The sequence below is a fragment of the Pseudophryne corroboree genome, chromosome 2 (genome assembly GCF_028390025.1).
Source record: "Pseudophryne corroboree isolate aPseCor3 chromosome 2, aPseCor3.hap2, whole genome shotgun sequence".
NCBI classification, from domain to species: domain Eukaryota; kingdom Metazoa; phylum Chordata; class Amphibia; order Anura; family Myobatrachidae; genus Pseudophryne; species Pseudophryne corroboree.
This window is the reverse complement of record NC_086445.1, coordinates 454690704-454716108: the sequence shown is the minus strand read 5'-3', so window position 1 is coordinate 454716108 and position 25405 is coordinate 454690704. Positions and strand designations below refer to the sequence as shown.

The following is a 25405-nucleotide window of genomic DNA, read 5'->3' as shown; positions in this document are numbered from 1 at the left end:
GAGATCACACCTTCTGACTCACAGATCCCCATCAAGATCGCCCATTAGTTAAGGTATCGGTCATAGGACCGCCATGGGTTAAGCAGTTCACGTACCCTCGCCTCGGGCGGATATGTGTTAATCTACTTCATATTTCTTGTTCCTTTTATTTTTGTTATCTTTCTCTTTAAATATAGCATCCCTTCTTAACAATTCTGTTGTTATTTTTGTTAACGTTCAGTGTGCGCACCACTAGACCTAGTTGGTGCCCACCATGGTTATGGTTGTTAGGAAAACTTTAGAAAATGGAGTTATGAGTCATTATGGTTTACTATTAACATTTCAAATAATACAATTGTGCACTGTATTTTATGTCGCATTGGTGTTCCTGCTGTTAAAATCGATGCTGAGATGGAAACCTTGGGTTAGGGGGGAGCCGCCATTGTGTACTTGAATTTACTGATTATCTGTCAGACATTACACTGCCCTGTGGGGGTTGGGTAGCCATGCCGTCTGTAGTTTCTTCCTCGTCTGAGGTATTGCCCCCGAAACCTATACAATTTATTTCTTGGAATGTTGGAGGTCTTAACTCCCCAGTCAAATGACGCCGTGTCCACACACCTCAAACGTTCTCATCCAGATGTGATTTTCTTACAGGAAACTCATTGGCTGATAGGCGAAGAAAATGTATTAAAGGCTCCTTAGCTTGGCTCCTGTATCTCTGCCCCTTTTCGCACGAAAGCCAGAGGGGTAGCCATACTTTTTTGAAAAAATCTTCCTGTTACTGTTTTGGAAGAAGTTATTGATCCCGAAGGCAGATACATAATATTGGATATAGAGCTTTTTCATTCTAAATTTACCCTTGTCAACCTGTATGCCCCGAACGTCAACATGCACATATTTATTCAGGACCTCAGTCATGTTCTCCAAGGTAGAACTAACTATTCCTTGATAGTAGGTGGGGATTATAACATGGTAGACGATCCCACAGTTGATAGATCACCGATTATACCGAGAACTACTGACCCTCATAGTAAACACTTGTTGGCATTTCGAGACTCATTAGACCTTTCTGATCCATGGAGATTGCTGCACCCTACCGACAAAACACATACCCATCTGTCATTGGCCCATGGGACATCGTCTCATATTGACAAATTCCTAATTGCCGATGACTTGATTTCTCAAGTCGCTGGGGTGGATATACTCGATATATTAATTTCTGATCATGCCCCTGTCACGTTGGCTTTAACTCATCCTCATATGCATTCAACAGACCATATTTGGCGATTCCCCCAATACCTGGCTGACTCGGAGACTTTAAGTTATATCTCACATACCATTGGACTAACTATGTTGATGAAAACATAGATTACTGGGATAGACCCGACATTTTCTGGAATGCCTCTAAGGCAGTGATGAGGGGTCATATCATTAGCTATGTCACCAGGAAAAAAAGGGAATCCAAAATGGAATATGCTGCACTAAAAGCAGCAATGTCTTTGGCTTACCGCACCTATACTTCCACACCCATGGATGCCGCTCTCATTGAGTACAAACAAGCCAGACATCTACTTGAAACTTACTTAGCAGGCCCAGGCAAAACACTCATTAGATTTTACCAAAAATAAATTCTATAAATGGGGTAATAAGGCTGGTAGGTTGCTGGCAGTCATTTCCCGACCTCCCAAAAAACAACATACCATAACTGCTACACACCACTCGTGTCAGGTCGTATTATCACCAAATCTCAGGAAATAGTGGCACAATTCCAAACCTACTATCAGTCCTTGTTTAGTTCTGCACCAGTAGATATTGATATACAAACACAATTGCTTACAGATGAGGTACTGCCCCCTTTGAACCAGAGAGAAGCCCTTGTGGGTAATATAACGGCGGAGTAAATTAACATTGCCATTTCCAAATTGCCCCATGGTAAATCTCCAGGTCCTGATGGCCTGTCGGGAGACTATTATCGTATATTACAAGCCCATATTGTTCCTGCTTTATTAGAGTTGTTTCGAGCTATACATGAAAGAAGTTCTCCATCCCCACTCTTTAATGAAGCGTATATTACCCTTATCCCTAAACCCGGTAGGGACGCCAATTTTCTCTCTTCTTACAGACCAATCAGACTATTAAACGTCAACTATAAAAATTATTGGCTAAAATAATGGCGCTACGGCTCAAATCCATCCTCCCAGATATCCTCACCACGACACAAATGGGTTTTGTGACTGGCAGGCATGCGGTTAAGGCAATCCGCATGGCACTGGCGGCAGTGGCAGCATCCCAATCTCCATGTACAGACTCGAATATGCTTCTTAGCCTCGACGCCAACAAGGCTTTTGACATGGTTTTGTGGCCACATTTGTTACTGTGTTGGAAAAAAGAGTCTTTGACACGGAATTTATTAACTATATTCGTTATATCTACAACAAACCATCTGCTTCTCTTTTGATAAACGGGATCAGGGGTCAGCGGTTCTTTTTAGAAAGCGGCACCCGTCAAGGATGCCCTTTATCACCGCTATTATTTAATCTAGCTCTTGATCCACTGCTTCGGACACTACAGGATTGGCCAGCCTTTCGGGTTATAAGAGTGGGTGGGCAGGAAATTAAACTATCAGCCTTTGCCGATGATATCCTTCTTTATATATCTGACCCCGAGCATTCCCTTACTCTGATTTTAGAAAAAATCCAATTATTTGGCCACATTTGGACAAATCTAAAGCGTTATTGTTGTATGGTACTGTGACATGTCCGCATTGGACCTCACACTTCCCATTGCACTGGGTATCGACGTACATCTCATATTTGGGAATTATGGTGCCACGGTATATGTCTGAACTATACAAATGCAATGTGTGCAAGGCCATACGTACTCTAACTAACGATATTAAGGGATGGGAACGTCTTCCGCTGTCATATTTGGGCAGGGCTAACCTGCTTAAAATGGTGGCTATACCACGCATATTATACCCACTGCAAATGCTCCCTGTACTGATGACTAAACAGGATGCACAAATGATTAATAAACTTAGCAAAACCTTTATATGGAAGGGGAGCCGTGCACGTATTGCTTTGCGTAAACTTGTTCAGCCTAAATCAAATGGAGGAATCAATTTCTCTGATGTGGTAGTTTATAACCAGGCCGCACTTTTGAGACACTTGAGAGATTGGCTACAAAACAGCTCTGTATACACGAATACCTATCTGGAACAAAATTTTCTAACAAACATAGACTTAACGTGTTTTCATATATGGTGTGTGCTCAGACATGCACTGTCAAGTGTGGGACCTTATATAGACAGGTGTGTGCCTTTCTAAATCATGTCTAATCAACTGAATTTACCATAGGTGGACTCCATTTAAGCGTTTCCATATGGGAACGTCAGAAATACACTCCTGTCCAAAATGCCACCAGAGTGAGGCGGATACCTATCATTGTTTATGGGCATGTCCTATTGTGCAATATTTCTGGCACCTTATTAGGAGATATTCAGAAGCTAAGCTAATGACTTATGTACCATTTACCCCCGAATGGGCAGTTTTGGGTATTATTGATCCCACTCTCCGAATGCCATCGGAATGCAAAAAACTACTGATAGCCCTGAGTGCAGCTGGGAAAAAGACGATACTACAGGGGTGGATAGACAGCACGCCTCCACAGATACCTTTATTTTTTAATAAACTGCATCACATATTCAGGATGGACTGGGTGGAAACCATTGTGGATAAAGGTAAACAAGTGGATCGTTTTTTCAATCTCTGGGAATCTTATATTTACACTCTACCCCTCACCACGCGGCTGCAAATTCATAATAGTCTAAAGAATACCACATGGTACCAAACTAGATTAGCAGCCCAAGACCAACCTGTATCTTTGGTCTGAGGACAGACGACTATGGCGGCTCCCCTCAGGGTTACCTGTATCATTCATAGTAACACGAGTGACCCAAATGAATGACTATACACCATGTATGATTCTTTGTAACTATACATATGTGAATTTACTGTGTATTGCACAATGTGACTTCTCTTCATTGCAAACCTTATTGTCTTTGCATTATCTTGATGTGTACAATCCATAATGTCTCAATAAAAAATTGTTTAAAAAAAACAAAAAACTACTCAGTACCCAAAGTTTAGGTAGAGACTCAGTGCTGTATCACCTGCCTCAAGAGTACGGGATACAGGGAGACTTAACCTCACTTCCAGGATCGATTGTTGCGCTAACGAAGGCTGAGTGGACCCAGACGCTGCTAGTGTACACAGACGCACCAGTGACACAGCCGCACCATGCTGAGACTGGGTTAATTTGACTTCTAGTGTCTCAGATGGAAGCGGGGAAATCGGAGAAAACTGGTCATGAACCGGGGGGAGGGGCGACCAGGGGAGCGTCTTACTCCCTACTGCTGACATCAACCCCAGGGATCGCAGCCTCATACTAATCTCTGGAACCTATGATCCCTGAGGCCAAGCGCTGCTGTTGTAGCTACTCTTTCTATGGTACATATAAGACGCTTTTTAGAAAGATCACTAAAAAAAAAAACTGTAAGACTATAAAAATTTATTATAAAAGCTTGTGGCTGCAGAAAATAGCAGCTCTTAAGACTTGTGGTCCAGCTCCTGCCACACCAAACAAAAAACTGAATTGCCTGAGCCTGGAATGTGGGGGACTGGCCCATTGCATCCTGGGAGTCTGAAAAGCTGAGATTGTTTGTGCCATTCCGCTGTCGCTACCTGATCTCCCAAGATATGTCCTGTGGATAACTCTGTGGACCCTGAAGGAGAAGAAAAAATATATTTTTCTTCTCCTTCAGGGTCCTTAAAATTCTACACACAATACCCCATAATGACAATGTGCAAAAAGTTTTTTTTTTTACATTTTTGCAAATTTATTAAAAATTAAAAAAATTAAAAAAATCACATGTACATAAGTATTCACATCCTTTGCCATGAAGCTCAAAATTGAGCGCAGGTGCATCCTGTTTCCACTGATCATCCTTGAGATGTTCCTATAGCTTAAATGGAGTCCACCTATGGTAAATTCAGTTGATTAGACATGATTTAGAAAGGCACACACCTGTCTATATAAGGTCCCACACTTGACAGTGCATGTCTGAGCACACACCAAGCATGAAGTCAAAGTAATTGTCTGTAGACCTCCAAGACAAGATTGTCTCGAAGGCACAAATCTGGGGAATGGTACCGAAAAAAATCTGCTGCTTTGAAGGTCCCAATGAGCACAGTGGCCTCCATCATCCATAAATGGAAGAAGTTCGGAACCACCAGGGCTCTTCCTAGAGCTGGCCGGCCATCTAAACTGAGCGATCGGGGGAGAGGAGCACTAGTCAGGGAGGTGACCAAGAACCAGATGGTCACTCTCTCACAGCTACAGCATGCCTCTGTGGAAAAAGGAGAACCTTCCAGAAGGACAACCATCTCTGCAGCAATCCACCAATCAGGCTTGTATTGTAGAGTGGCAAGACGGAAGACACTCCTTAGTAAAAAGCACATGGCAGCCCACCTGGAGTTTGCCAAAATGCACCTGAAGGACTCTCAGGCCATGAGAAACAAAATTCTCTGGTCTGAGACAAAAATTGAACTCTTTGGCGTGAATGCCATGCATCATGTTTGGAGGAAACCAAGCACCGCTCATCACCAGGCCCATACCATCCCTACAGTGAAGTATGGTGGTAGCAGCATCATGCTGTGGGGATGTTTTTCAGTGGCAGGAACTGGGAGACTACTCAGGATAGAGGGAAAGATGAATGAAGCAATGTACAGAGACATCCTGGATGAAAACCTGCTCCAGAGCGCTCTTCACCTCAGAATGGGGCGCCGGTTCATCTTTCAGCAGAACAACAAAACTAAGCACACAGCCAAGATATCAAAGGAGTGGCTTCAGGACAACTCTGTGAATGTCCTTGAGTGGCCCAGCAAGAGCCCAGACTTGAATCCGATTGAACATCTCTGGAGAGATCTGAAAATGGCTGTGCACCAACACTTTCCATCCAACCTGATAGAGCTTGAGACGTGCTGCAAAGAGGAATGGGCGAAACTGCCCAAAGATAGGTGTGCCAAGCTTGTGGCATCATATTCAAAAAGACTTGAGGCTGTAATTGTTGCCAAAGGTGCATCAACAAAGTATTGAGCAAAGGCTGTGAATACTTATGTATATGTGATTTCTTAGTTTTTTTTTTTTATAATTTGCAAAAATCTCAAAAATAATTTTTTCATGTTGTCATTATGGGGTATTGTGTGCAGAATTTTGAGGGAAAAATTAATTTATTCCATTTTGAAATTAGGCTGTAACACAGTGGTTCCCAACCTTGGTCATCAAGTTCCCCCAACAGTTCAGGTTTTCAGCTCTCCTCACAGGATTGCAAGTGAAATAATCTGCTCCACCTGTGGGTCTTTTAAAATGTGTCAGTGAGCAATGAATACACCTGATCAACTGCTCGGTGACCTTGAAAACATGAACTGTTGGGGGTACTTGAGGACCGAGGTTGGGAACCGCTGCTGTAACATAACAAAATGTGGAAAAAGTGAAGTGCTGTGAATACATTCCGGATGCACTGTATAACGGTATATTAGAGTTTATTTTATACTAGTATAAATCATATCAGTTAAACAGAAAGCTTTATAGCTCTGTATATTTCTCTTATTATATTGGACTGGTCAGATCTAAGCCTGAAGAAATTTCCAGTACTATAAGTAAAGCAAATCAGATCTAATCTGCTCTGTTCGATACTAAACCTCAGTTCTGTACTAGCACAGTACAACTACAAATTCTTACAGCCCCTAGTCAGCAGCAAATGCGGACTGTAACGCTCTCGGCAATAGGCAGACGGAGACACGACTAGTGTGGCTTCATCTGTATATACAGAAACAAAAAAATGAAATACATATAATAGTGTGATTCAGATGGAAGGTTAAACACCCAACAAATGTCCGGATGATACAGGGAGTGGTGGTTAAGTCCCTTCCAAATATAAAGAGTATCACAATCCAATAGATAACACCCATGTGGGATGAAAAATGTGCACTGTGTGGAGGAGCTAACATGTATGCATACTTCAACACAATATGACAGGCTTATAAAGGTTACGTTTGGCCCACTTGGCTACTCATTTTATTTGTGTTTTAGTGGGGTTGGGTATGTTATCCCGGCAGTTGAGATGCTGGCGGGTTACATGACCAACAGCGGCATCCCGACACTGACGATCCCGACACAAGATGGGGAAAGTATTCTACCCCCACCCCCCCATCCCCGTCTCTTACCCTAACCCTCCTGGGGTGGCGGCTATGGCTAACCCTTTGGGGGTGGCGGCTATGGCTAACCTCCAGAGGGTGGCTGCTATGACTAACCACTCACTCAACTTGTGCCTAAACCTTGCTCCCCCCCCCCCCCCCCACCCTACCCCTAGTGCAAAACCCTAACCCTCCCGCCGCCCCTGGGCCCTAACCCCAATACTCACCTTTGGGATGTAGGCCGTCAGTGTTCCTGCGCCAATCTCCCGAGTGGTGTCTGGATTATCGGTATTGGTCACATGATAGTAGAAATGCAGTTTCTGGTTGTCAGAGTTAACTATGTGCTGCCACCTGGGTGATTTGAATGTTTCCCAGCTAAGGGGCTTACGTATCAATTAGTGATAAAACTCGTTGTGAATGATAAAACGTTTCATATGATAAATGGTGTTGCAGCCAATCATCATCTAACTGTCATATATTTGAAAAATGACAACTGGGAACTGATTGGCTGGAACACCATTTATCATACACAATGAGTTTTATCATTCACAATGAGTTTTATCACTTGTTAATAAATTTATACAATGATTAACTGTCAAAATAGCTGCCCAGTTCTCTGTATGGTTAATATTTACCATTAGTAAAGGTGTACTTCCTATTGACAGAATGAACAAGGCTATTAACTGTATTTTGTAGACAATATATTAATAAAATACATTTAACGATAATAGTAGGCCACATCCCAAAAAGCTCTATATTGAAGAAACATGAGAGAGCTAACCAAAGTTAAGGAGAAATATGACAAACTACAATAATCAACACATCAAATAATCGATAACAAATAACATTGCCTTTGTTGCAAATGCAATATATCAAAAGAATTAAAAAAACGGTGAGCTACGGGTGCTTTAAAAAGGTTGCCGTGACAACTTTCTAGACTAGTGAAACACATCCCCTGGTTGAGTTGGAGGTGGATTTAAAATGCACAAAATAATAATAATAATAATAACAATAATAGTAATAATAATAAACATAAATACTGAGCAGAAAGCTTTTGCCACTAAGAAATTACAAATTACATATTAAAAAGGATTCCCTGTACAGAAATTAAATCAAATACAAATGAATTTGTCACTGCCAGCCTTCAATATATATATATATATATATACATACAGTGTGTGTGTGTGTGTGTGTGTGTGTGTGTGTGTGTGTTTGTGTGTGTGTGTGTGTGTGTGTGTGTGTATATATACATAAACACATTATTTCTCTCGAAGCATAAGTAATAAAGTATTTCTTTTATGGTATGCTTGGAATAAATGTAATCCTAAATGTGTCACTAGATTTTACAGCCACTTATGAAGTACTGCAATTACTTCATTATGACAGGCCATTAACTAATAGCCGGTATGCTACAAGCTTACAATGAGCGCACAATTAACTGAACTGCTGAGATAGTGTCCATTTTCTTTAACATCCCACTAATGAAAGAAAGACAGGTACCTTGTGTTCTGTCACTCCTGGCACAAAGTGACCATTCAGTATGCTGCGGAATATTCCAAGCTGTTCGCTTTGACTGGAAGAATAAAACATAGTGCAAATCAATCCACTTTTATACCTATGAAGTGATAACATGTATCTTAATTGTACCTAACTATGAGTATATTAAAACATTGAACAAATTACATTAACAAAATATTTAAAGAATCTCTGATGAATATGAAATGATGTCCCTTCTCAATATTCCATGCTGCAATTGTCATCAGTCTGAAACTACATGGTGCAGGGAGGTCACGCGGCTAGCCACCTGGTGCAAGGCAAACAATCTAAAGCTAAACACACTAAAAACGGTTGAAATGATTGTCGACTTTAGGAAACACCCCCATACACTGCCCCCACTCACAACTGCATACAATGTAGTAACTGTGGTGGAAACCTTCCGATTCCTGGGTTCCTCAATCTCCAATGATCTTAAGTGGAAGTCTAAAATTAAGGAAATTCTGGGGAAAGCCCAACAGAGACTGTACTTCCTACGTCAGCTTAGGAAGTTCAAACTGTCGCAAGAACTTCTAATCCTCTTCTACTCTGCAATCATCCAATCCGTCCACTGCTCCTCAATAATAGTGTTGTTTGGCTCTGCCTCAATCCACGACAAAAACAGGTTACAGCGGGTTGTGAGGTCTGCTGATAAAATCATAGAGACAAATCTTCCGGCAGTAGAGGACATCTATCGGCAAGGGTTATGAAGAGGGCGGGAGCATTACTGACGACCATTTTCACCCTGCTCATGATATGTTCCAACTGCTACCGTCTGGCAGATTGTACTGCTCGCAACTAGCGCGTACTGCTAAACACAGGAATAGCTTCTTTCCTTAATCAATCAAACTGTTCAACTCAACACTCGCTTAGCATTACTCTCATATTCAGATCTCTACTTGTGTATTCTAGTCATACGTCACACATTCTTCTTCCTCTATGTTTTTTGTTGTATATCATATGCTGTATGGGAGCTCTAGCTATCGGAAACCAATTCCTTGTGTATTGTGTATTATGTACTGATATACTTGGCAATAAACTGATTCTGATTCTGCAAGAGAGCAGGGGGCGTAAGAATGGTGGAATTTGTGGACAGTTACAGGATGCCTTAGCCTATCGGGGAGGAAATACCACATCCCCTAGGGGCATGACGTCTTTATCAGGCAGGGCATAATCACATACCCAAGTCTGTCCAAGCGAGCTCTCTGCAGCCATGCAAGTGATGATAAGGGAATGTTGTAGTAAGGAAGGAAAGGAGTGAACAGAAAATGTATCAGCTTTGTTTGACATACAAGGGCATAGCGCATATTTGTCTACTATGCACATATGGTAAGCAGGGCTCTATTTTTGAGTTCTGAAAAAGCTCATGAAGTGAAATGCTTTTGGAGATTTACGGGTCTATTTACTAAGCCTTGGATGGAGATAAAGAGGAAGGAGATAAAGTCCCAGCTAATCAGCTCCTAACTGTCATTTTTCAAACACAGCATGTTACACGGCAGTTAGGAGCTAATTGGCTGCTACTTTATCTCCATCCACTATATCCCCATCCAAGGCTTAGTAAATAGACCCCAAAGCTTGAAGACCATATATTCAGTGCACATGTGCAGCTCAAAATTGGGGAGATGTGGAGTATAGGTATTACTGTCCTGAAAATTACAATTAGGCACATGTCATTAACTAAGCCTTAAAAAGTGATAAAGTAGAGAGTGATGTACTACCAACCAATCACCACCTACTGTAACTGCCATGTTACAGGCTGTGTTTGAAAAATGACTGGAGCTGATTGGATAGTACTTTATCACTGTCCACTTTATCACTTTTCAAAGCTTATTTATTATTATTATTATTATTATTATTATCCTTTATTTATATGGCACCACAAGGGTTCCGCAGCGCCCAATTACAGAGTACATAAACAAATAATCAAAACAGGAAAACAGCAACTTACAGTTGACAACAATATAGGACAAGTACAGGGTAAATAAACATAGCTACATCATACACCTGCCACCTGATACATAAGTATCAGGTGGCAGAAGACTGCTGGACTTGGTGCAGTTGAAGATTATTAAAGTAAGAAAAAGAATAAGCAATGAGGGAAGAGGGCCCTACTCGTGAGAGCTTACATTCTAAAGGAGAGGGGTAGACAGACAGGGGTGACACAGACGGGGTACATAGAGAGCGTGGAACAGAGGGTTAGGATGAGATTTGGCTGGGTTTGGTCTTGAGAGCCCGTTTGAAGTTTTGTAGAGAGGTGAAGAGTCTGAGGGGGAGAGGTAGGGAATTCCAGAGAAATGGAGCAGCACGTGAAAAATCTTGGAGGTAGGAGTGGGAGGAAGTAATCAGTAGGCAGGAAAGTCGTTGTGTATTAGCAGAGTGAAGAGGACGGGTGGGAGTGTAAAGGGAGATAACGTCAGAGATGTGGATGGGAGAGGAGTGAGTGTGAGAAGCTTGAAATGGATTCTGAAAGGGAAGGGGAGCCAGTGAAGGTCTTGTAAGAAAGGAGAGGTGCGTTTGGTGAGGAAAATGAGCCGGGCAGCAGCATTGAGGATAGACTGGAGTGGAGAGAGGTATTTGTCAGGAATGCCAGTCAGGAGGAGATTACAGTAGTCCAGTCTGGAGATGATAAATGAGTGGATAAGAGTCTTAGTAGCATCCTGGGTCAGAAAGGGTCTGATCCTGGCAATATTTTTTAGATGAAAACGACAGGTTTGTGAGAGGTGCAGAATGTTTGGTTTGAAGGAGAGGGAGGAGTCAAGGATTACTCCAAGACAGCGCACTTGGGAGCTAGGGGAGATAGTAGTGCCATCAATAGATAATAAGATTGTAGGAACTGAGGTTATGCAGGAGGAAGGGAAGATGATCAGCTTGGTCTTAGACATGTTAAGTTTATGAAAGCGCTGGGACAGGGGAGAGGTCTGAAGAGGAAAGATAGATTTGAGTGTCATCAGCATAGAGATGATATTGGAAACCAAAAGAACTAATGAGCTTACCTAGTGAGGATGTATAGAGAGAGAAAAGAAAAGGACCAAGGTCAAAACCTTGGGGTACACCTGCAGTTAGTGGAAGTGAGGGGGAGGTGGAGTCATGAGAGGAGACAGAGAATGAACGGTCAGAGAGGTAGGAAGACAGCCAAGAGAGGGAAGTATCACGCAGACCAATGGAGTGAAGGATTTGCAGTTGGAGAGGGTGGTCCACAATGTCAAAAGCAGCAGAGAGATGAAGAAGAATAAGTAGAGAGTAGTGTCCCTCAGATTTAGCAGCATGGAGATCATTGCATACTTTTGTAAGGGCAGTTTCAGTGGAGTGGAGAGGACGGAAGCCAGACTGGAATGGGTCAAGCAGTGAGTGTGAGGAAAGAAAGGAAGTAAGGCGGTTGTAGACAATGCGCTTAAGGAGTTTGGAGGCAAAAGGGAGGAGAGAGATGGATCGGTAGTTAGAGAGTGTGTTTGGATCAAGGGTAGGTTTTTTAAGAATAGGAGAGATGAGTGCATGCTTGAAGGCAGAGGGGACAGTGCCTGATGAGAGGGAGAAATTAAGAAGATGGGAAAGATGGGAACAGGCAGAAGGAGAGATGTAGCGAAGGAGGCGGGAGGGGATAGGGTCAAGTGGAGAGGTAGTAAGGGGCTAGGAATTAATGACGGCAATGACTTCCTCACCAGTTGCATGGGAGAAAGATGTCAGAGTTGGTGAGAGGGATGGGGAGGGGTGGTGAGGGCTGGGAGGAGGCTGGTTGCTGATGGTCTGGTTTGATGTGATGTCCTGACGTATGGAGTAAATTTTGGATGTGAAGTAAGTGGCAAAGTCAAGAGTAGAGAGCAAGGAAGGGAGACGAGGTGGAGGTGGGCAGAGGAGTGAGTTGAGAGTGGTAAAGAGGCGCCAGGGGTTGGAAGACTGGGAGGAGATGAGGTTATTGAAGTATGACTGTTTAGCAAGGGAAAGGGCAACACTGAAGGATGAGAGCATAAGTTTGAAATGGAGGAAGTCTGAGTGATTTCCTCCAGTGTCGCTCAGCAGTACGTGAGCATTTTTGCAGATATCTGGTGCATTTGGTGTGCCAGGGCTGAGGTGTTAATTTGCGAGGGTGAAAAGTGGTTGTTGAAGCAACAGAGTCAAGAGCAGAAGTAAAGGATGCATTGTATATGGAAGTGGCTTGTTCAGGGCATGAGAGAGAAAGAATAGGAGAACTGAGTCAAACAGGGAGGAAAGGAATGTGGTGTCAATAGCCTCAACGTTACACTTGGTGATGGTAGCCTTAGGAGGTAGATATGGGGAAGCAGAGAGAGATAGGTTAAAGGAGAGTAGGTGGTGGTCAGAAAGGGGAAATGGGGAGTTGGAAAAATCAGAAATATCACAACGGTGAGTGAAGACCAGATCCAGTGAGCTCCCATTCACATGGGAGGATTAGCAGGTCCACTGGGAGTGACCAAGTGAAGAGGTGAGGTTAAGGAGTTTAGAGGCATAGGCATAGCATGGACCTCAAATGTAGAGAATGTAAGGGATGGTTCTGGTGGTATGAGTTAGTAAGAGTAACTAGAAGGTAAAATTACCCCAACACCACCACCATGGCGACCCCCAGGTTGGGGTGTCTGTGTGAATGTGAGGCCCCCAGCAGAGAGAGCAGCAGGAGAAGTAGTGTCAGAGGGAGTAATCCAAATTTCAGTAATGGCTAGTACGTGCAGGGAGTTGGAAATGAAAAGGTCATGAGTGGGGACCAGTTTGTTACAAACAGTTCTGGCATTCCAGAGGGCACAGAATAGGGGTTAATGATATTGTATGTATGTCAGATCTACAGGCCTTGAGTATGAAGGATAGTACAGTATTGTTTTTTCTTCTTCTTCTTCTTAAATAAAACCCCCGTGCAATCTTTAGTAAACTTATTCAAGGGACCATTTGGAAATTGTTGTAAACTATAGGACAATGTAAATGAAAGTAAAGATATAGAATGGGAGAGAAAAAGCCATGTCTATTGCATTTAAACAAAACAGTCTAAAATATTATTAAGTAAGAGTCTTAAAAAACGCTTCAGCTATTTACTTGTAACAGTGTGTTATGTAAACAGCACTGCACTACTGTAATGAACAAGCATCATCAGATTTCTCCAGAACAGCACTGCACTACTGTAATGAACAAGCATCATCGGATTTCTCCAGAACAGCACTGCACTACTGTAATGAACAAGCATCATCGGATTTCTCCAGAACAGCACTGCACTACTGTAATGAACAAGCATCATCGGATTTCTCCAGAACAGCACTGCACTACTGTAATGAACAAGCATCATCAGATTTCTCCAGAACAGCACTGCACTACTGTAATGAACAAGCATCATCAGATTTCTCCAGAACAGCACTGCACTACTGTAATGAACAAGCATCATCGGATTTCTCCAGAACAGCACTGCACTACTGTAATAAACAAGCATCATCGGATTTCTCCAGAACAGCACTGCACTACTGTAATGAACAAGCATCATCAGATTTATCAAGAACAGCACTGCACTACTGTAATGAACAAGCATCATCGGATTTCTCCAGAACAGCACTGCACTACTGTAATGAACAAGCATCATCGGATTTCTCCAGAACAGCACTGCACTACTGTAATGAACAAGCATCATCGGATTTCTCCAGAACAGCACTGCACTACTGTAATGAACAAGCATCATCAGATTTATCCAGAACAGCACTGCACTACTGTAATGAACAAGCATCATCAGATTTATCCAGAACAGCACTGCACTACTGTAATGAACAAGCATCATCGGATTTCTCCAGAACAGCACTGCACTACTGTAATGAACAAGCATCATCAGATTTCTCCAAACCAGCAACAAACCTGACATGAACCACATCAGACTACTGTCTAACCTCTTTCCACCAGTTCAACAAGCCATACATGCAGAGGCGTCGGAATGGGTGGGGCAAGAGGGCAGCTCGCCCCCCAAAAAACATGAGAGGCGCCAACCAATGTACACAGGAGGAGCGATATGTGGTCAGTTTAAAGACCGCACAACCTCCGTGCAGCGCAGGGACTAGGCAATAGCACTCCCCCACTCCTATCTACCAGCAGAGCAGTGCCAAACTGCCGCAAATCGCTGTTGTTTTGGGGGCGTGGCCTAATGCTGAAGTCTGCCCTCCTCCATGAGAGACCTGTGTCTGTGCTACTGTGTAATCTGGACAGGTACAATGATGTCTCTCTCACTCCATCTTCTCCCTGTTCCACTCTCTCTCTCCTCTCTTTCTCTCTAGCCTTAACTCTTTATTCTCTCTCTCCCCCTAACAATCTCTCTCCCTAACACTCTCGCTCCTCTCTCTCCCTAACACTCTCTCCTCTCTCTCCCTAGCACTCTCTTTGCCTTCTCTCTCTACGTATGTGATTGAAAGCTGCGCATGTTCAAGTGATTACATTTAAGGGGTTTATTGCTACAATATAAATAATGATCACACAGTAACTGTGTGATCATCTGTGTGATCGTCCAGGAAACCGTACTCACCACATTCAGGGACAGCTGCTGTGTGGAACCTCTAATACAGTGTGCACAGCGAGCAGCAGTTTTCCTTCTGGGCTGCAGCTACCAGGCTCTTCTGTGGAGGCGGAAGTTACAGACTCGTGCGTCACACTACACGTCATAGGTCAGACACAGGAACTACAGGGAACCGGGGGTTACGGTTACCGCCACTGCCAGAGGCCGCCGCTGTATTATTAAACATACTTTTACATGCATCCATGCGCAGGCCGTGCCAGAACAGCGCGGCGGCAGCCCCCTAATATGTTTTTAAATGTAAAAGTATTATTATATTATGTTGCTAGTGCCTCCTACACCTTGGGGCCCCTCAGAGACTTGGGGCCCGGTACTGGGGTACCCTTTGTACCCCCCTGTCACCGGGCCTGCTCTTCTTACCTCCTCTCCACCATGGTGATGCCTCCATTTTGTCCCTGTAGTACCGCCTCCTCCTCCCCAGTGGCTCCGCCCCGGGGGTGCCAAATGAGGATCTATCTTGCCCCCCCAGCCCATAAATGTTCTGACACCCCTGCATAAATGGAATGTAACCAGATGAGCCTTCCATGGTCACATTCCATGTGCAGTAGAAAGGACAAAGAAAGGAAAATCACACACATTCCACAATGATTATACTGTAGATCAGGCATTCCCAACCACGGTCCTCAAGGCACACCAACAGTGCAGGTTTTAGTGATATCCAGGCTTCAGCACAGGTGACTTAATTAGTAGCTCACTTATTTTGATTTAACCATCTGTGCTGAAGCCTGGATATCACTAAAACCTGCACTGTTGGTGTGCCTTGAGGACCGTGGTTGGGAATGACTGCTGTAGATGCTAAACACTCAGCCAATAACAAGCAACATTTATATGTTGGCTGCTTGTGACTGAGCAGTTACACCGAGAGCAATGTCATTAGTGGCAAAACAATTCTATCATATAACTTTTCAAGTGTTTTTATTTTTATTTTATTTTTTTAAATTTATTGAAGCATTTTCCATTTTCTGCAATGTGCAGTTCAGTTGGCCTGATTCGCACCCATTTAAATTTATATTGTAATAATTGGCAAACTTCGACTTGAACCAGATTATGGGACTAATTCAGCAAGGGTTGTTGTCGTGCGAAAAATCACACCACTACAACCCTTTACACTACCATGCGGGGGAACGCCCAGCACAGGGTAAGTCCGTCCCGCATGCTGTGAGGTCACGTCACGCAGCCGGCGCGGGCTGCCCCGCAAATTGTCCGGACCACGACCCCCCAACGCCACCCCCTAAACCTGCGTCGATGCCCCCTCCCACCCCGCTAAAGCCTCTGTTGTCGCATCTAACTCGTGCGCACGAGCAGTGCTTCTTCTGCACATGCACACACTCCAGAAGGGCTGCAGCATGCAAATGCATCTTAGGTGCATTAAATCTGAACTAGGCCCTATATGTGTTGCTTACCATGCAATTTTGCAAGTCGTTGCTAAGTAGATAACCTCACGTTCTATAATGCATAATGGGGGCTCATTCCGAGTTGATCGCTAGCTGCCGTTGTTCGCAGCGCAGCGATCAGGCTAAAAATCGGTATTTCTGTGCATGCGTATGCACCGCACTGCGCACGTGCGACGTATGGGTACAAAAGCCTTTGTGGTTTTGCACAGGTTCTAGCGACGTTTTCATTCGCACTGGCGGACGCAATAAGATTGACAGGAAGGGGGCGTTTCTGGGTGGTAACTGACCGTTTTCAGGGAGTGCTTAGAAAAACGCAGGCGTGCCAGGGAAAACACAGGCGTGGCTGGCCGAATGCTGGGCGGGTGTGTGACATCAAATGCCAACCCTCCAACGTTAGAATCATCGCACACGAAAAGTAAGTTCAGGGCTGGTCTTGTTTTGCACAAAATGTTTTTGCAGGCGCTCTGCTGCACAGGCGTTCACACTTCTGCAAAGAAAAAATACACTCCCCAGTGGGCGATGACAATGCGTTTGCATGGCTGCTAAAAACTGCTAGCGAACGATCAACTCGGAGTGACCCCCAATGATCATTTCTGAAAGGCAGAATTATTGTTTTGGAGGTCTGAATAAGTGAAAGTTAAATGGCGAATTGCATTTAGCAAATACTGTGAAGTGAACATCACAATCTAAATCATTAATATACAGGTAATTTTATCAAAACTGGACTTCCAGTTCCAGATCTCCTCCACAGTCTGCCGGTTAGGTTAAGTGGAGGGGAACATAGCGGCCACAGTCTTGGCAGGCTTCATCATGAAAACATAGTGCTATATTTACTACACTGCGGGTTTATAGAAGTGGAGATGTGGCCCATAGCAACCAATCAGATTCCACTTATCATATATCAAGCACTTTCTAGAAGATAATAGCTAAATTCTGGTTGGTTGCTATGGGTAACATCTCCACTTCTATATACCTGCACTTTAGTAAATATACCCCATAGTCTGCTACGTGATGGGGCAGATTGCCACAAGTGTTAAGGGGGGTACACACGGAGAGATCCGTGCTTAAAATCTAAGCAATCTTGCTAGATTGCTTAGATTTTAAGCACGGATCTGCCGTGTGTATGCCCTCCAGCGATAGCGATGCGCGGCCCAGCGCATCGCTATCGCCGGTGCTAGATTGAGCCTGCATGCAGGCTCAATCCAGCGGGTCGCTCACTTCACCGTTGTGTGAAGTGAGCGGCACCCCGTCGGCTTTCCCCCTCGCTCAGCACATCGCGCTGTGCTGAGCGGGGTGAGAGATGTGTGCTGAGTGGTCTGTGTTAAGATCGCTCAGCACATATCTCTCCCGTGAGTACCCCCCTTTACTGTAAATGCAAGAAAATTAAGAAACTGCTACTACTGTATATAATACATATTGTTAATAGTAAAGAAGTAACAGACCTTGGGTACTTGCAGTGAAATGTGCAGAAATGTCTTAGGAGCCGTTGGCTTTGTGCTGCAGAGCTCTCAGCTGTCGTACTCCATGTTGCCAGATATATGATCCCCTTGATAATTTTCCAATTCAGAGAGATGGGATCAAATATTCTTTCTTGGTCAAGAAGCTGGCGAACAAACTCACAGGCTGGCTGACTGCCATGCTCATTCACCTACAATATATAGATATGGCAAATTACAATACACAAGTCGGTCAAAACTCTCCTGCTGTCGCAGAGCACTCTTGTAGTTGTAGAAAATAATACTCTGCAGTGATCTCTGTTGAGCTCCATAAGGAGTTTGTAAAGGAAGTGAACATGCTGACGTCTTCGGTGTGTAGTGCTGCTTATATACGGTTCTGTGCCATGGCATTTCACAAGAACTTTAGTCAGAGATTTCAGTTCACAACTAGACAATTAGATTGTGTCTATTCTATCTATGCACTGCACATCCAGAAACTTATTACACACTGGTGCAGGGGTAGGGGAGGTATGGGGGGCTGTGGGTACTAATTACTTAATCTGCTGGAGGGGCCAGGCGGGTACACTTACCTTGATCCGCGTAGCGAGTCCCTCCTCCTCCACAGCGCCATCTTTCCGGGAAGATGGCTCTACACAGTGTAAGCACAGACTCTGGCACAGTGTACATGCACCATCTTCCCAAATATCACTGGAAAGATGGCACCAGCCGAGGAGGAGGGACTTGCTTCCCGGAGCAAACAAGGTAAAATGCCTCCCCCTGCCTCGTGACACTCCCAAACCACCCTCGATCTGATTTCCCTAGGGGGCGTGGACACTGCTATTTAGGCCACACACCCATGCAGTACCGAAGCTGAGTGCTGCTCTCTACAGCCATGCATACTGCTTGTATTATGTCTATGTTTCCTGTCATCATCCTGCTATGCTCTGAGAGAGGTCTAACTTTACCCATAGTCGTATAATGGTTTCAAATCATTTTAAGTTGGTGATTTGTCTTTCCATGCTCACACAACGCTTCACACAAGGGAAAGAGAAGGCATTTGTAATGCAAATAGGCTGCCAGACAATTTGCCAGTTAGCAAAGCTTTCATCAAAATAAAAACAGTATGCAATATATAATGCAGATTCACTGATCTGTAGTAAGAAAGTAATTATAATAGCATAACGTTTAGTGCATAATAAAGAGCTACAACTGTAGCAAGAGTTTCATTTTAATAAACCATGGAAGAGACAATTGCGGATATTGGGGGTCATTCTGACCCGTTCGCTAGCTGCCGTAGTGCGCCGACGCATGACAGACGGCCGAAGGCCGTAGCAGGGATGCAATCACCTCTGCCTGATTGACAGGCAGAGGCGATCGCTTGGCGGGAGGGGGCGGAACGGCAGCATTTGGCCGCCGTTTCGTGGGTTTGGTCCGACCGAACGGGGGGCAGGCCACAGCGGCTGCGTGACATCACATGCAGCCGCTGCAGGCCGGGGAGCGACGAGTAGCTCCCGGCCAGCACGCTAAAGCTGCGTGGGCCGGGAGCTACTCTTGAAGTGCAAAGGCATCGCCGCTGTGCGATGCCTTTGCACTTCTGCGAGGGGGGCCGGACTGACATGTGGGGCGTCCCCCCGCATGTCAGGGAAGAAGATCGTAGCTGTGCTAAATTTAGCACAGTTACTATCAACTCGGAATGACTCCCTCGTCTTATCTGTATACAAAACAACAATCACTTCTTTCAGTAATATAATAGTTTGAGTATGCTGTAGTAAATGTTTTGAAAGTTTAAATGAATAAATAAAAAAATAATATATATAAAAAAAGCTGAGAGAAGTTGAATTACATGCCATTAGCAAAAACATAAGAAACCAATCATAACAGTAAAGGAATAATAATATTATGACATAATTTTCCCCTGCAAACCTGTTATTTTAGGCAGGGGTACTGAGAGCAGGGTGGGAAGGTTACTGATTACTAAGGCCCAGGCCAGTCATGGAGGAGGAGAAGGAATTCCCCATTCCTTCAGCATGTTTTCAGGAGTGCGTGTGGCCATGCTCATGTATTTGGTCATGCCCACTCTAGCACCCAGTGCCCGTGGTACAGTATGTCTAAGCGGTTCCGCCTAGGTTAGTTCAATAAATTAATTCCTTTTGTAATTTAAGGCACTGTACATCTTGAATATTTGCTCAATTACTGTAGATCAAACAATTAACAATGTAAAATGCAGAAACTTGCATTTTTGGACACTGCATACATTTTGGGGGTAATTCTGAGTTGATCGCAGCCCTCTGGGAGTGTATCTTAGCATAGCAGAATTGCAAACGAAAGATTAGCAGATTTGCGAATAGAAAATTCTTAGCAGTTTCTGAGTAGCTCCAGACTTACTAAGCCATTGCGATCAGTTTAGTCAGTTTCGTTCCTGGTTTGACGTCACAAACACACCCAGCGTTCGCCCAGACACTCCCCCGTTTCTTCAGACACTCCCGCGTTTTCCCCAGAAACGCCAGCGTTTTTTCGCACACTCCCATAAAACGGCCAGTTTCCGCCCAAAAACACCCACTTCCTGTCAATCACACTCCGATCACCAGAACGATGAAAAATCCTCGTTATGCCGTGAGTAAAATACCTAACTTTTGAGTAAAATAACTAAGCGCATGCGCTCTGCGAACCTTGCGCATGCGCAGTAAGCGACTAATCGCAATATAGCGAAACTCGGCAACGAGCGAACAACTCGGAATGAGGGCCTTTGTTAGCAGTTGGGCAAAACCATGTGCACTGCAGGGGAGGCAGATGTAACATGTGCAGAGAGAGTTAGATTTGGGTGGGTTATTTTGTTTCTGTGCAGGGTAAACACTGGCTGCTTTATTTTTACACTGCAATTTAGATTGCAGATTGAACTCACCACACCCAAATCTAACTCTCTCTGCACATGTTATATCTGCCTCCCCTGCAGTGCACATGGTTTTGCCCAACTGCTAACAAAGTTCCTGCTGCGATCAACTCGGAATTACCCCCTATGTTTTAAAATAATATGTAAGTAATGAAACTAAGTACAACTAAGCATCAATATATCTAATTAAACAATAAAAAAGTTGTTCATCGCATAAAAGAGGATCAAGGTACATATTTGTTTCTAACACATTGAAATGCATTTGTTTGAAAAATTAACATTAGCAATATTCTAAATACTGCAATGAATGCAATTCAGCTGTAGCCTGAAATCACAATTCACGCATCTGACTGCATCATACAATGCTTAACCTTACACGTTTCTAAAATGCAGTTACGATTTGACACAGCAAGACAAGACTTTCAGACTAATTTGCAATAAAAGCATCTTAGTCTAGTCTCCAGAGTATAGTGTAATCACCTTAGCAAGGTTGAGGTCATCGAGTAAACACAACAATTTCTTGTTTCCAGCTGGTGTATGAAATGTGCCATGTCGCCATTCCAAACGGTCTTTTAAGCACCCCCACAGTCTCCGAGGATCCGTAGAACTAGAAAATAAATATGTAAAGTACAAGGCTGTATAATATTCACTTATAGAGCAATTTCAAATGTACTAAAAACTATCCATAGTTAATCATATCATAATACCATAATATCATACCACACCAAGCTAGGCTATGCGGGACAAATAACCCCAGATACCCTACCGGTGGCTACTGGAAAGTAATCATCTGGCAGCCACCGGGCTCAGCACACCCATCTGGTCCCTCTCTCCCTCTGATTCCTTCCCCTGACCTGATACTTCCAGACCAGATACAGAAAGGTGATTCTAACCTCAGGAACACCCACTCCCTGCTGCTAGCCTGTCTGTGAAGTCCTGCATAAAGTCTATGTAAGGAACCTGTTTTATACAGTAAAATAAAAGAAAGACTTTACTGACTTTATAAAAATCTTCTTAGCATTATTCTACTAATTTTCATAGTCAAATGTCCCCAAATATGTGGTGCTCCAGGGAGAGAATGCAAGGAGAAGCCTGAGAGAGGCAGTGATCAGCTCTGCCTACCCTCCGTATGTCAGACAGTGCCTGGAGCTGGGGCCAGGGCCATGCGGCCGACAGTAATGCTGCATAGAAAACAGACCCAGGGCCAGATGTACTAAGCCTAAAAAGTGATAAATATCACTGTGATAAAGTACCAGCCAATTGGCTCCTAACTGTCATTTTTCAAACACAGCCTGTGACATGACAGTTAGGAGCCGATTGGCTGGTGCTTTATCACAGTGATATTTATCACTTTTCAGGCTTAGTACATCTCCACCCCAGTGAGGCTCTATCAGACCTGTCTCGGGGGGGCGTGTCTTGGCCTCACGTTTCCCTGCTTGGCTGCACAGTCTGGGCAGCCTCCCTCCCCTGTGCTCCACCTCCATACCAATGCTGGCATCTCCACAAATGCTGCTAATACCACCCAATGGAAAAATCAGCTCTGCAGGGACAGTCCGGTGCCCCCTGTCAGTAGAAGATTACCCAGCAAGCACCAGCAGCCAAGGTCATTCCGGGACCCAGTGACAGCAGGTGGCAGTGTGTGCTCCCAGTGCTCCAGCAGTTCATGGTGACACTCTGCTGCCGACTACCACAAGGTACTGTGCCTTCCCCTCCTCCTCTCTCTCCATACAGTACCCTGGCAGCCTCCCCCCCCCCCCGCCATGTGTTACCCAGTGCCCCTTGTGCCATGTTTTAGCCTCTGCACCCCGATGCCAAGTGTTAGCCTGTGCAGTGGCGTCTAAACCGGTCCGCAATCTGGTTTCACCGACTGAGTGGTGTCACCAAAGTGCCAAATCCTCTTCAGTGACAGGAGCCGGGTGCTGACATTACGTGCAGAACCCTGTTCCTGTCACTGTGTAGAAGCTGGTACTACACTCACACTGGTACTCAGGTGCAGTCCGCATCTCTGAGAACCCCCAGAGTGACGAGACTGGGATTAGGGCCACGAGGCCACACCCCTGTCTGCAAGGTCACGCCCTTTACCCATGAGAACATGTAACCCTTTTGCTTTGTGTATCCTTCCAAATCAAGTGTCACCACTATTAGTGACGCCTCTGATCCTGTGCCCCGTGCACCCTTGTGCCATGTTTTACCTTGTGCCCCCATGTGCCATGTGGTAACTGGTGCCCCATGCACTATACGTAACCCTGTACCTCCATGTGCTATACTTTCAAGGATAATTTCTATAGGCAATGATGGAAGAGATATTTCTGCTCGTGTGATACCTGAATAAATAGGTGCGTGTAAGGGGACTATGTGTCCGACTGAATACATTAATTGTCCTTGAATGTTCATAAAAAACTCCCTTTATGACCGTTCTTCTTTTTTTACATATAAGTTATGTTTTATAATATTGCTATGCTCCCCTCTTTAGAGATGCAGAATTGGATGCCGTATCATTTTACCAATAAAATATAATTATTTAAAAAGAGTGCTCCTGGAAGAGGGGTGTAGTACTGCTGACTGGCGGTCAAGAGACCGCCGGTCAGCTTACCAACGCCGGGATCCCGGCAGCATACCGACGCCAGGATCCCGGCGGGGAGGGGCGAGTGCAGCAAGCCCCTTGCGGGCTCGGTGGCGACCTGCGGTCGCCACGGGTTCTATTCCCACTCTATGGGTGTCGTGGACACCCACGAGTGGAAATAGTCCCTGTTGGTCTGGTAGAGGAGGTCATGTGACTGTCGGTCAGCTGACCGGCGGTCACATGAATACCACCCCTGGAAGAGACCTTTTTGTCTTTTCTCTCTCCTTTTTGTGTACCCCCATGTGCTATGTATTACGCTGTGCCCTCCAATGCTTTGTGTTATCCTGTCCCCCTCTATTCCACGCGTTACCCTGCTCCCTGTGGTACTCAGCTTCCCCCTCTGCTATAAATTATCTTATGCCATTGGTTACCCTGTGCCCCCCTGTGTTATGCATTACTTTGTGCCATCTGTTACCTTGCATTCCCCTGTGCTATGTAGTACCTTGTGCCAGGTGTTACCCTTTGCCATCTGTTAACCTGCACCCCACTATGCTATGTATTACCCTGTGCCATGTGTCACCCTATGCCCTCCTAAGATATGTATTAACCTGTGAATGTGTTACCCTGTGCCCAACTGTGCCCCCCTCCCCAGTCACCCGGTGCTATGTATTAGCCTGTGGCAAACAGTGGAGGCAGTGTGATCTGATCCTTGCTATATTGAAAGAAATAGATACACACACTCCAGCGCTAGGAGGAATAACACATTCAACCATGTACTATGCAGATTTTCACACAGCAAATACCACCAACAAAAAATCAATTAAAAGTTGAAAATTAACATCAGGGAGTTGGAATTTGCTGGCTCAAATTCCAACTCCCTGATGTTAAGTTTCACCTTTTAATTGATTCTGCCTGTACAGTCTATCTTTTCTTGCGATACCAACCCCACAGGAAAGCGCATCGGGATCGAATCGGTATCGCAAGCTGCCTAGCACCCTGAGATATGCACTAACTTTCCTTAAGATTTTGACTATATAGTCAAAATCTTACAGATTTATCTCACCGTGTTTACACACCTTAAGAGGGGGCATGTGTGGAGGCAGTGTGATCTGTCATGTAATGTCATCTCAGGACTGTCTGCCTATAAGGCCATTACTGTGCTGCTTGCAGAGGGGATGGGCTGGTATATGGAGTAAATATGGCTCCGATACTAGCCTGTGCCTACCCAGCCTTTGACCTCACCGCACGTCATTGGGTTTGATGTAGTTGACAAGAGTGAAGATGAAGTATGTCACTTTGGGAAAACTTACAGTACTTCAAATTCTGAGTCCCAAAGTGTTTGATGAAATTTAGATGGAACTTGGGGATTTGTGTGGAAATAAGTGATCGAAGAGGAAATTATAAGAGGAACAGTGTCCAATATTTACCTGTTGATAGGAATACGCAGCTCAGACATCTCTGAAACATCTCCCAAACACAGACCATCAAGTAGCTCCTGGCTGAGAACTGATTTACCACATCCAGCCTCTCCAGCCAGTAGAACAGGGTAACCCGATGTTATCAATAGGCTGGAAAGGTACAATAATTTCTAGGGAAGACAAATTATGCTTTGTTATCCATTTTCATAATACTAAAGAAAAGTTCAATAATGAAAAACATGGCATGTTAAAGACACTGCTTTGCTTTCATACACTAAGCCTAAGGGATATATTTAGTTATTTACTAAAGTGCGGATTTATAGAAGTGGAGATGTTGCCCATAGCAACCAACCAGATTCTGCTTATTATTTATCTAGCATCTTCTAGAA

General features: G+C 44.3%; 1 protein-coding gene across 8 annotated transcripts in view; it reads right to left on the bottom strand.

The window, feature by feature from the left end:
* Nucleotides 1-25405, bottom strand: part of LOC135027842 (uncharacterized) — a 1366020-nt gene that overhangs the window by 684906 nt on the left and 655709 nt on the right. For all 8 annotated transcript variants that reach the window (XR_010224289.1, XM_063953746.1, XM_063953745.1 and 5 more), the window contains exons 57-60: nucleotides 25026-25186; nucleotides 21516-21642; nucleotides 18152-18357; nucleotides 8739-8811 (exon numbers count right to left, since the gene is read on the bottom strand). Coding sequence is in view for 7 of the 8 variants with exons in the window: in XM_063953746.1 (XP_063809816.1) it covers nucleotides 8739-8811; nucleotides 18152-18357; nucleotides 21516-21642; nucleotides 25026-25186 (567 nt within the window). In the remaining variant the exon portion in view is untranslated. The remainder of the gene's footprint in view (nucleotides 1-8738; nucleotides 8812-18151; nucleotides 18358-21515; nucleotides 21643-25025; nucleotides 25187-25405) is intronic.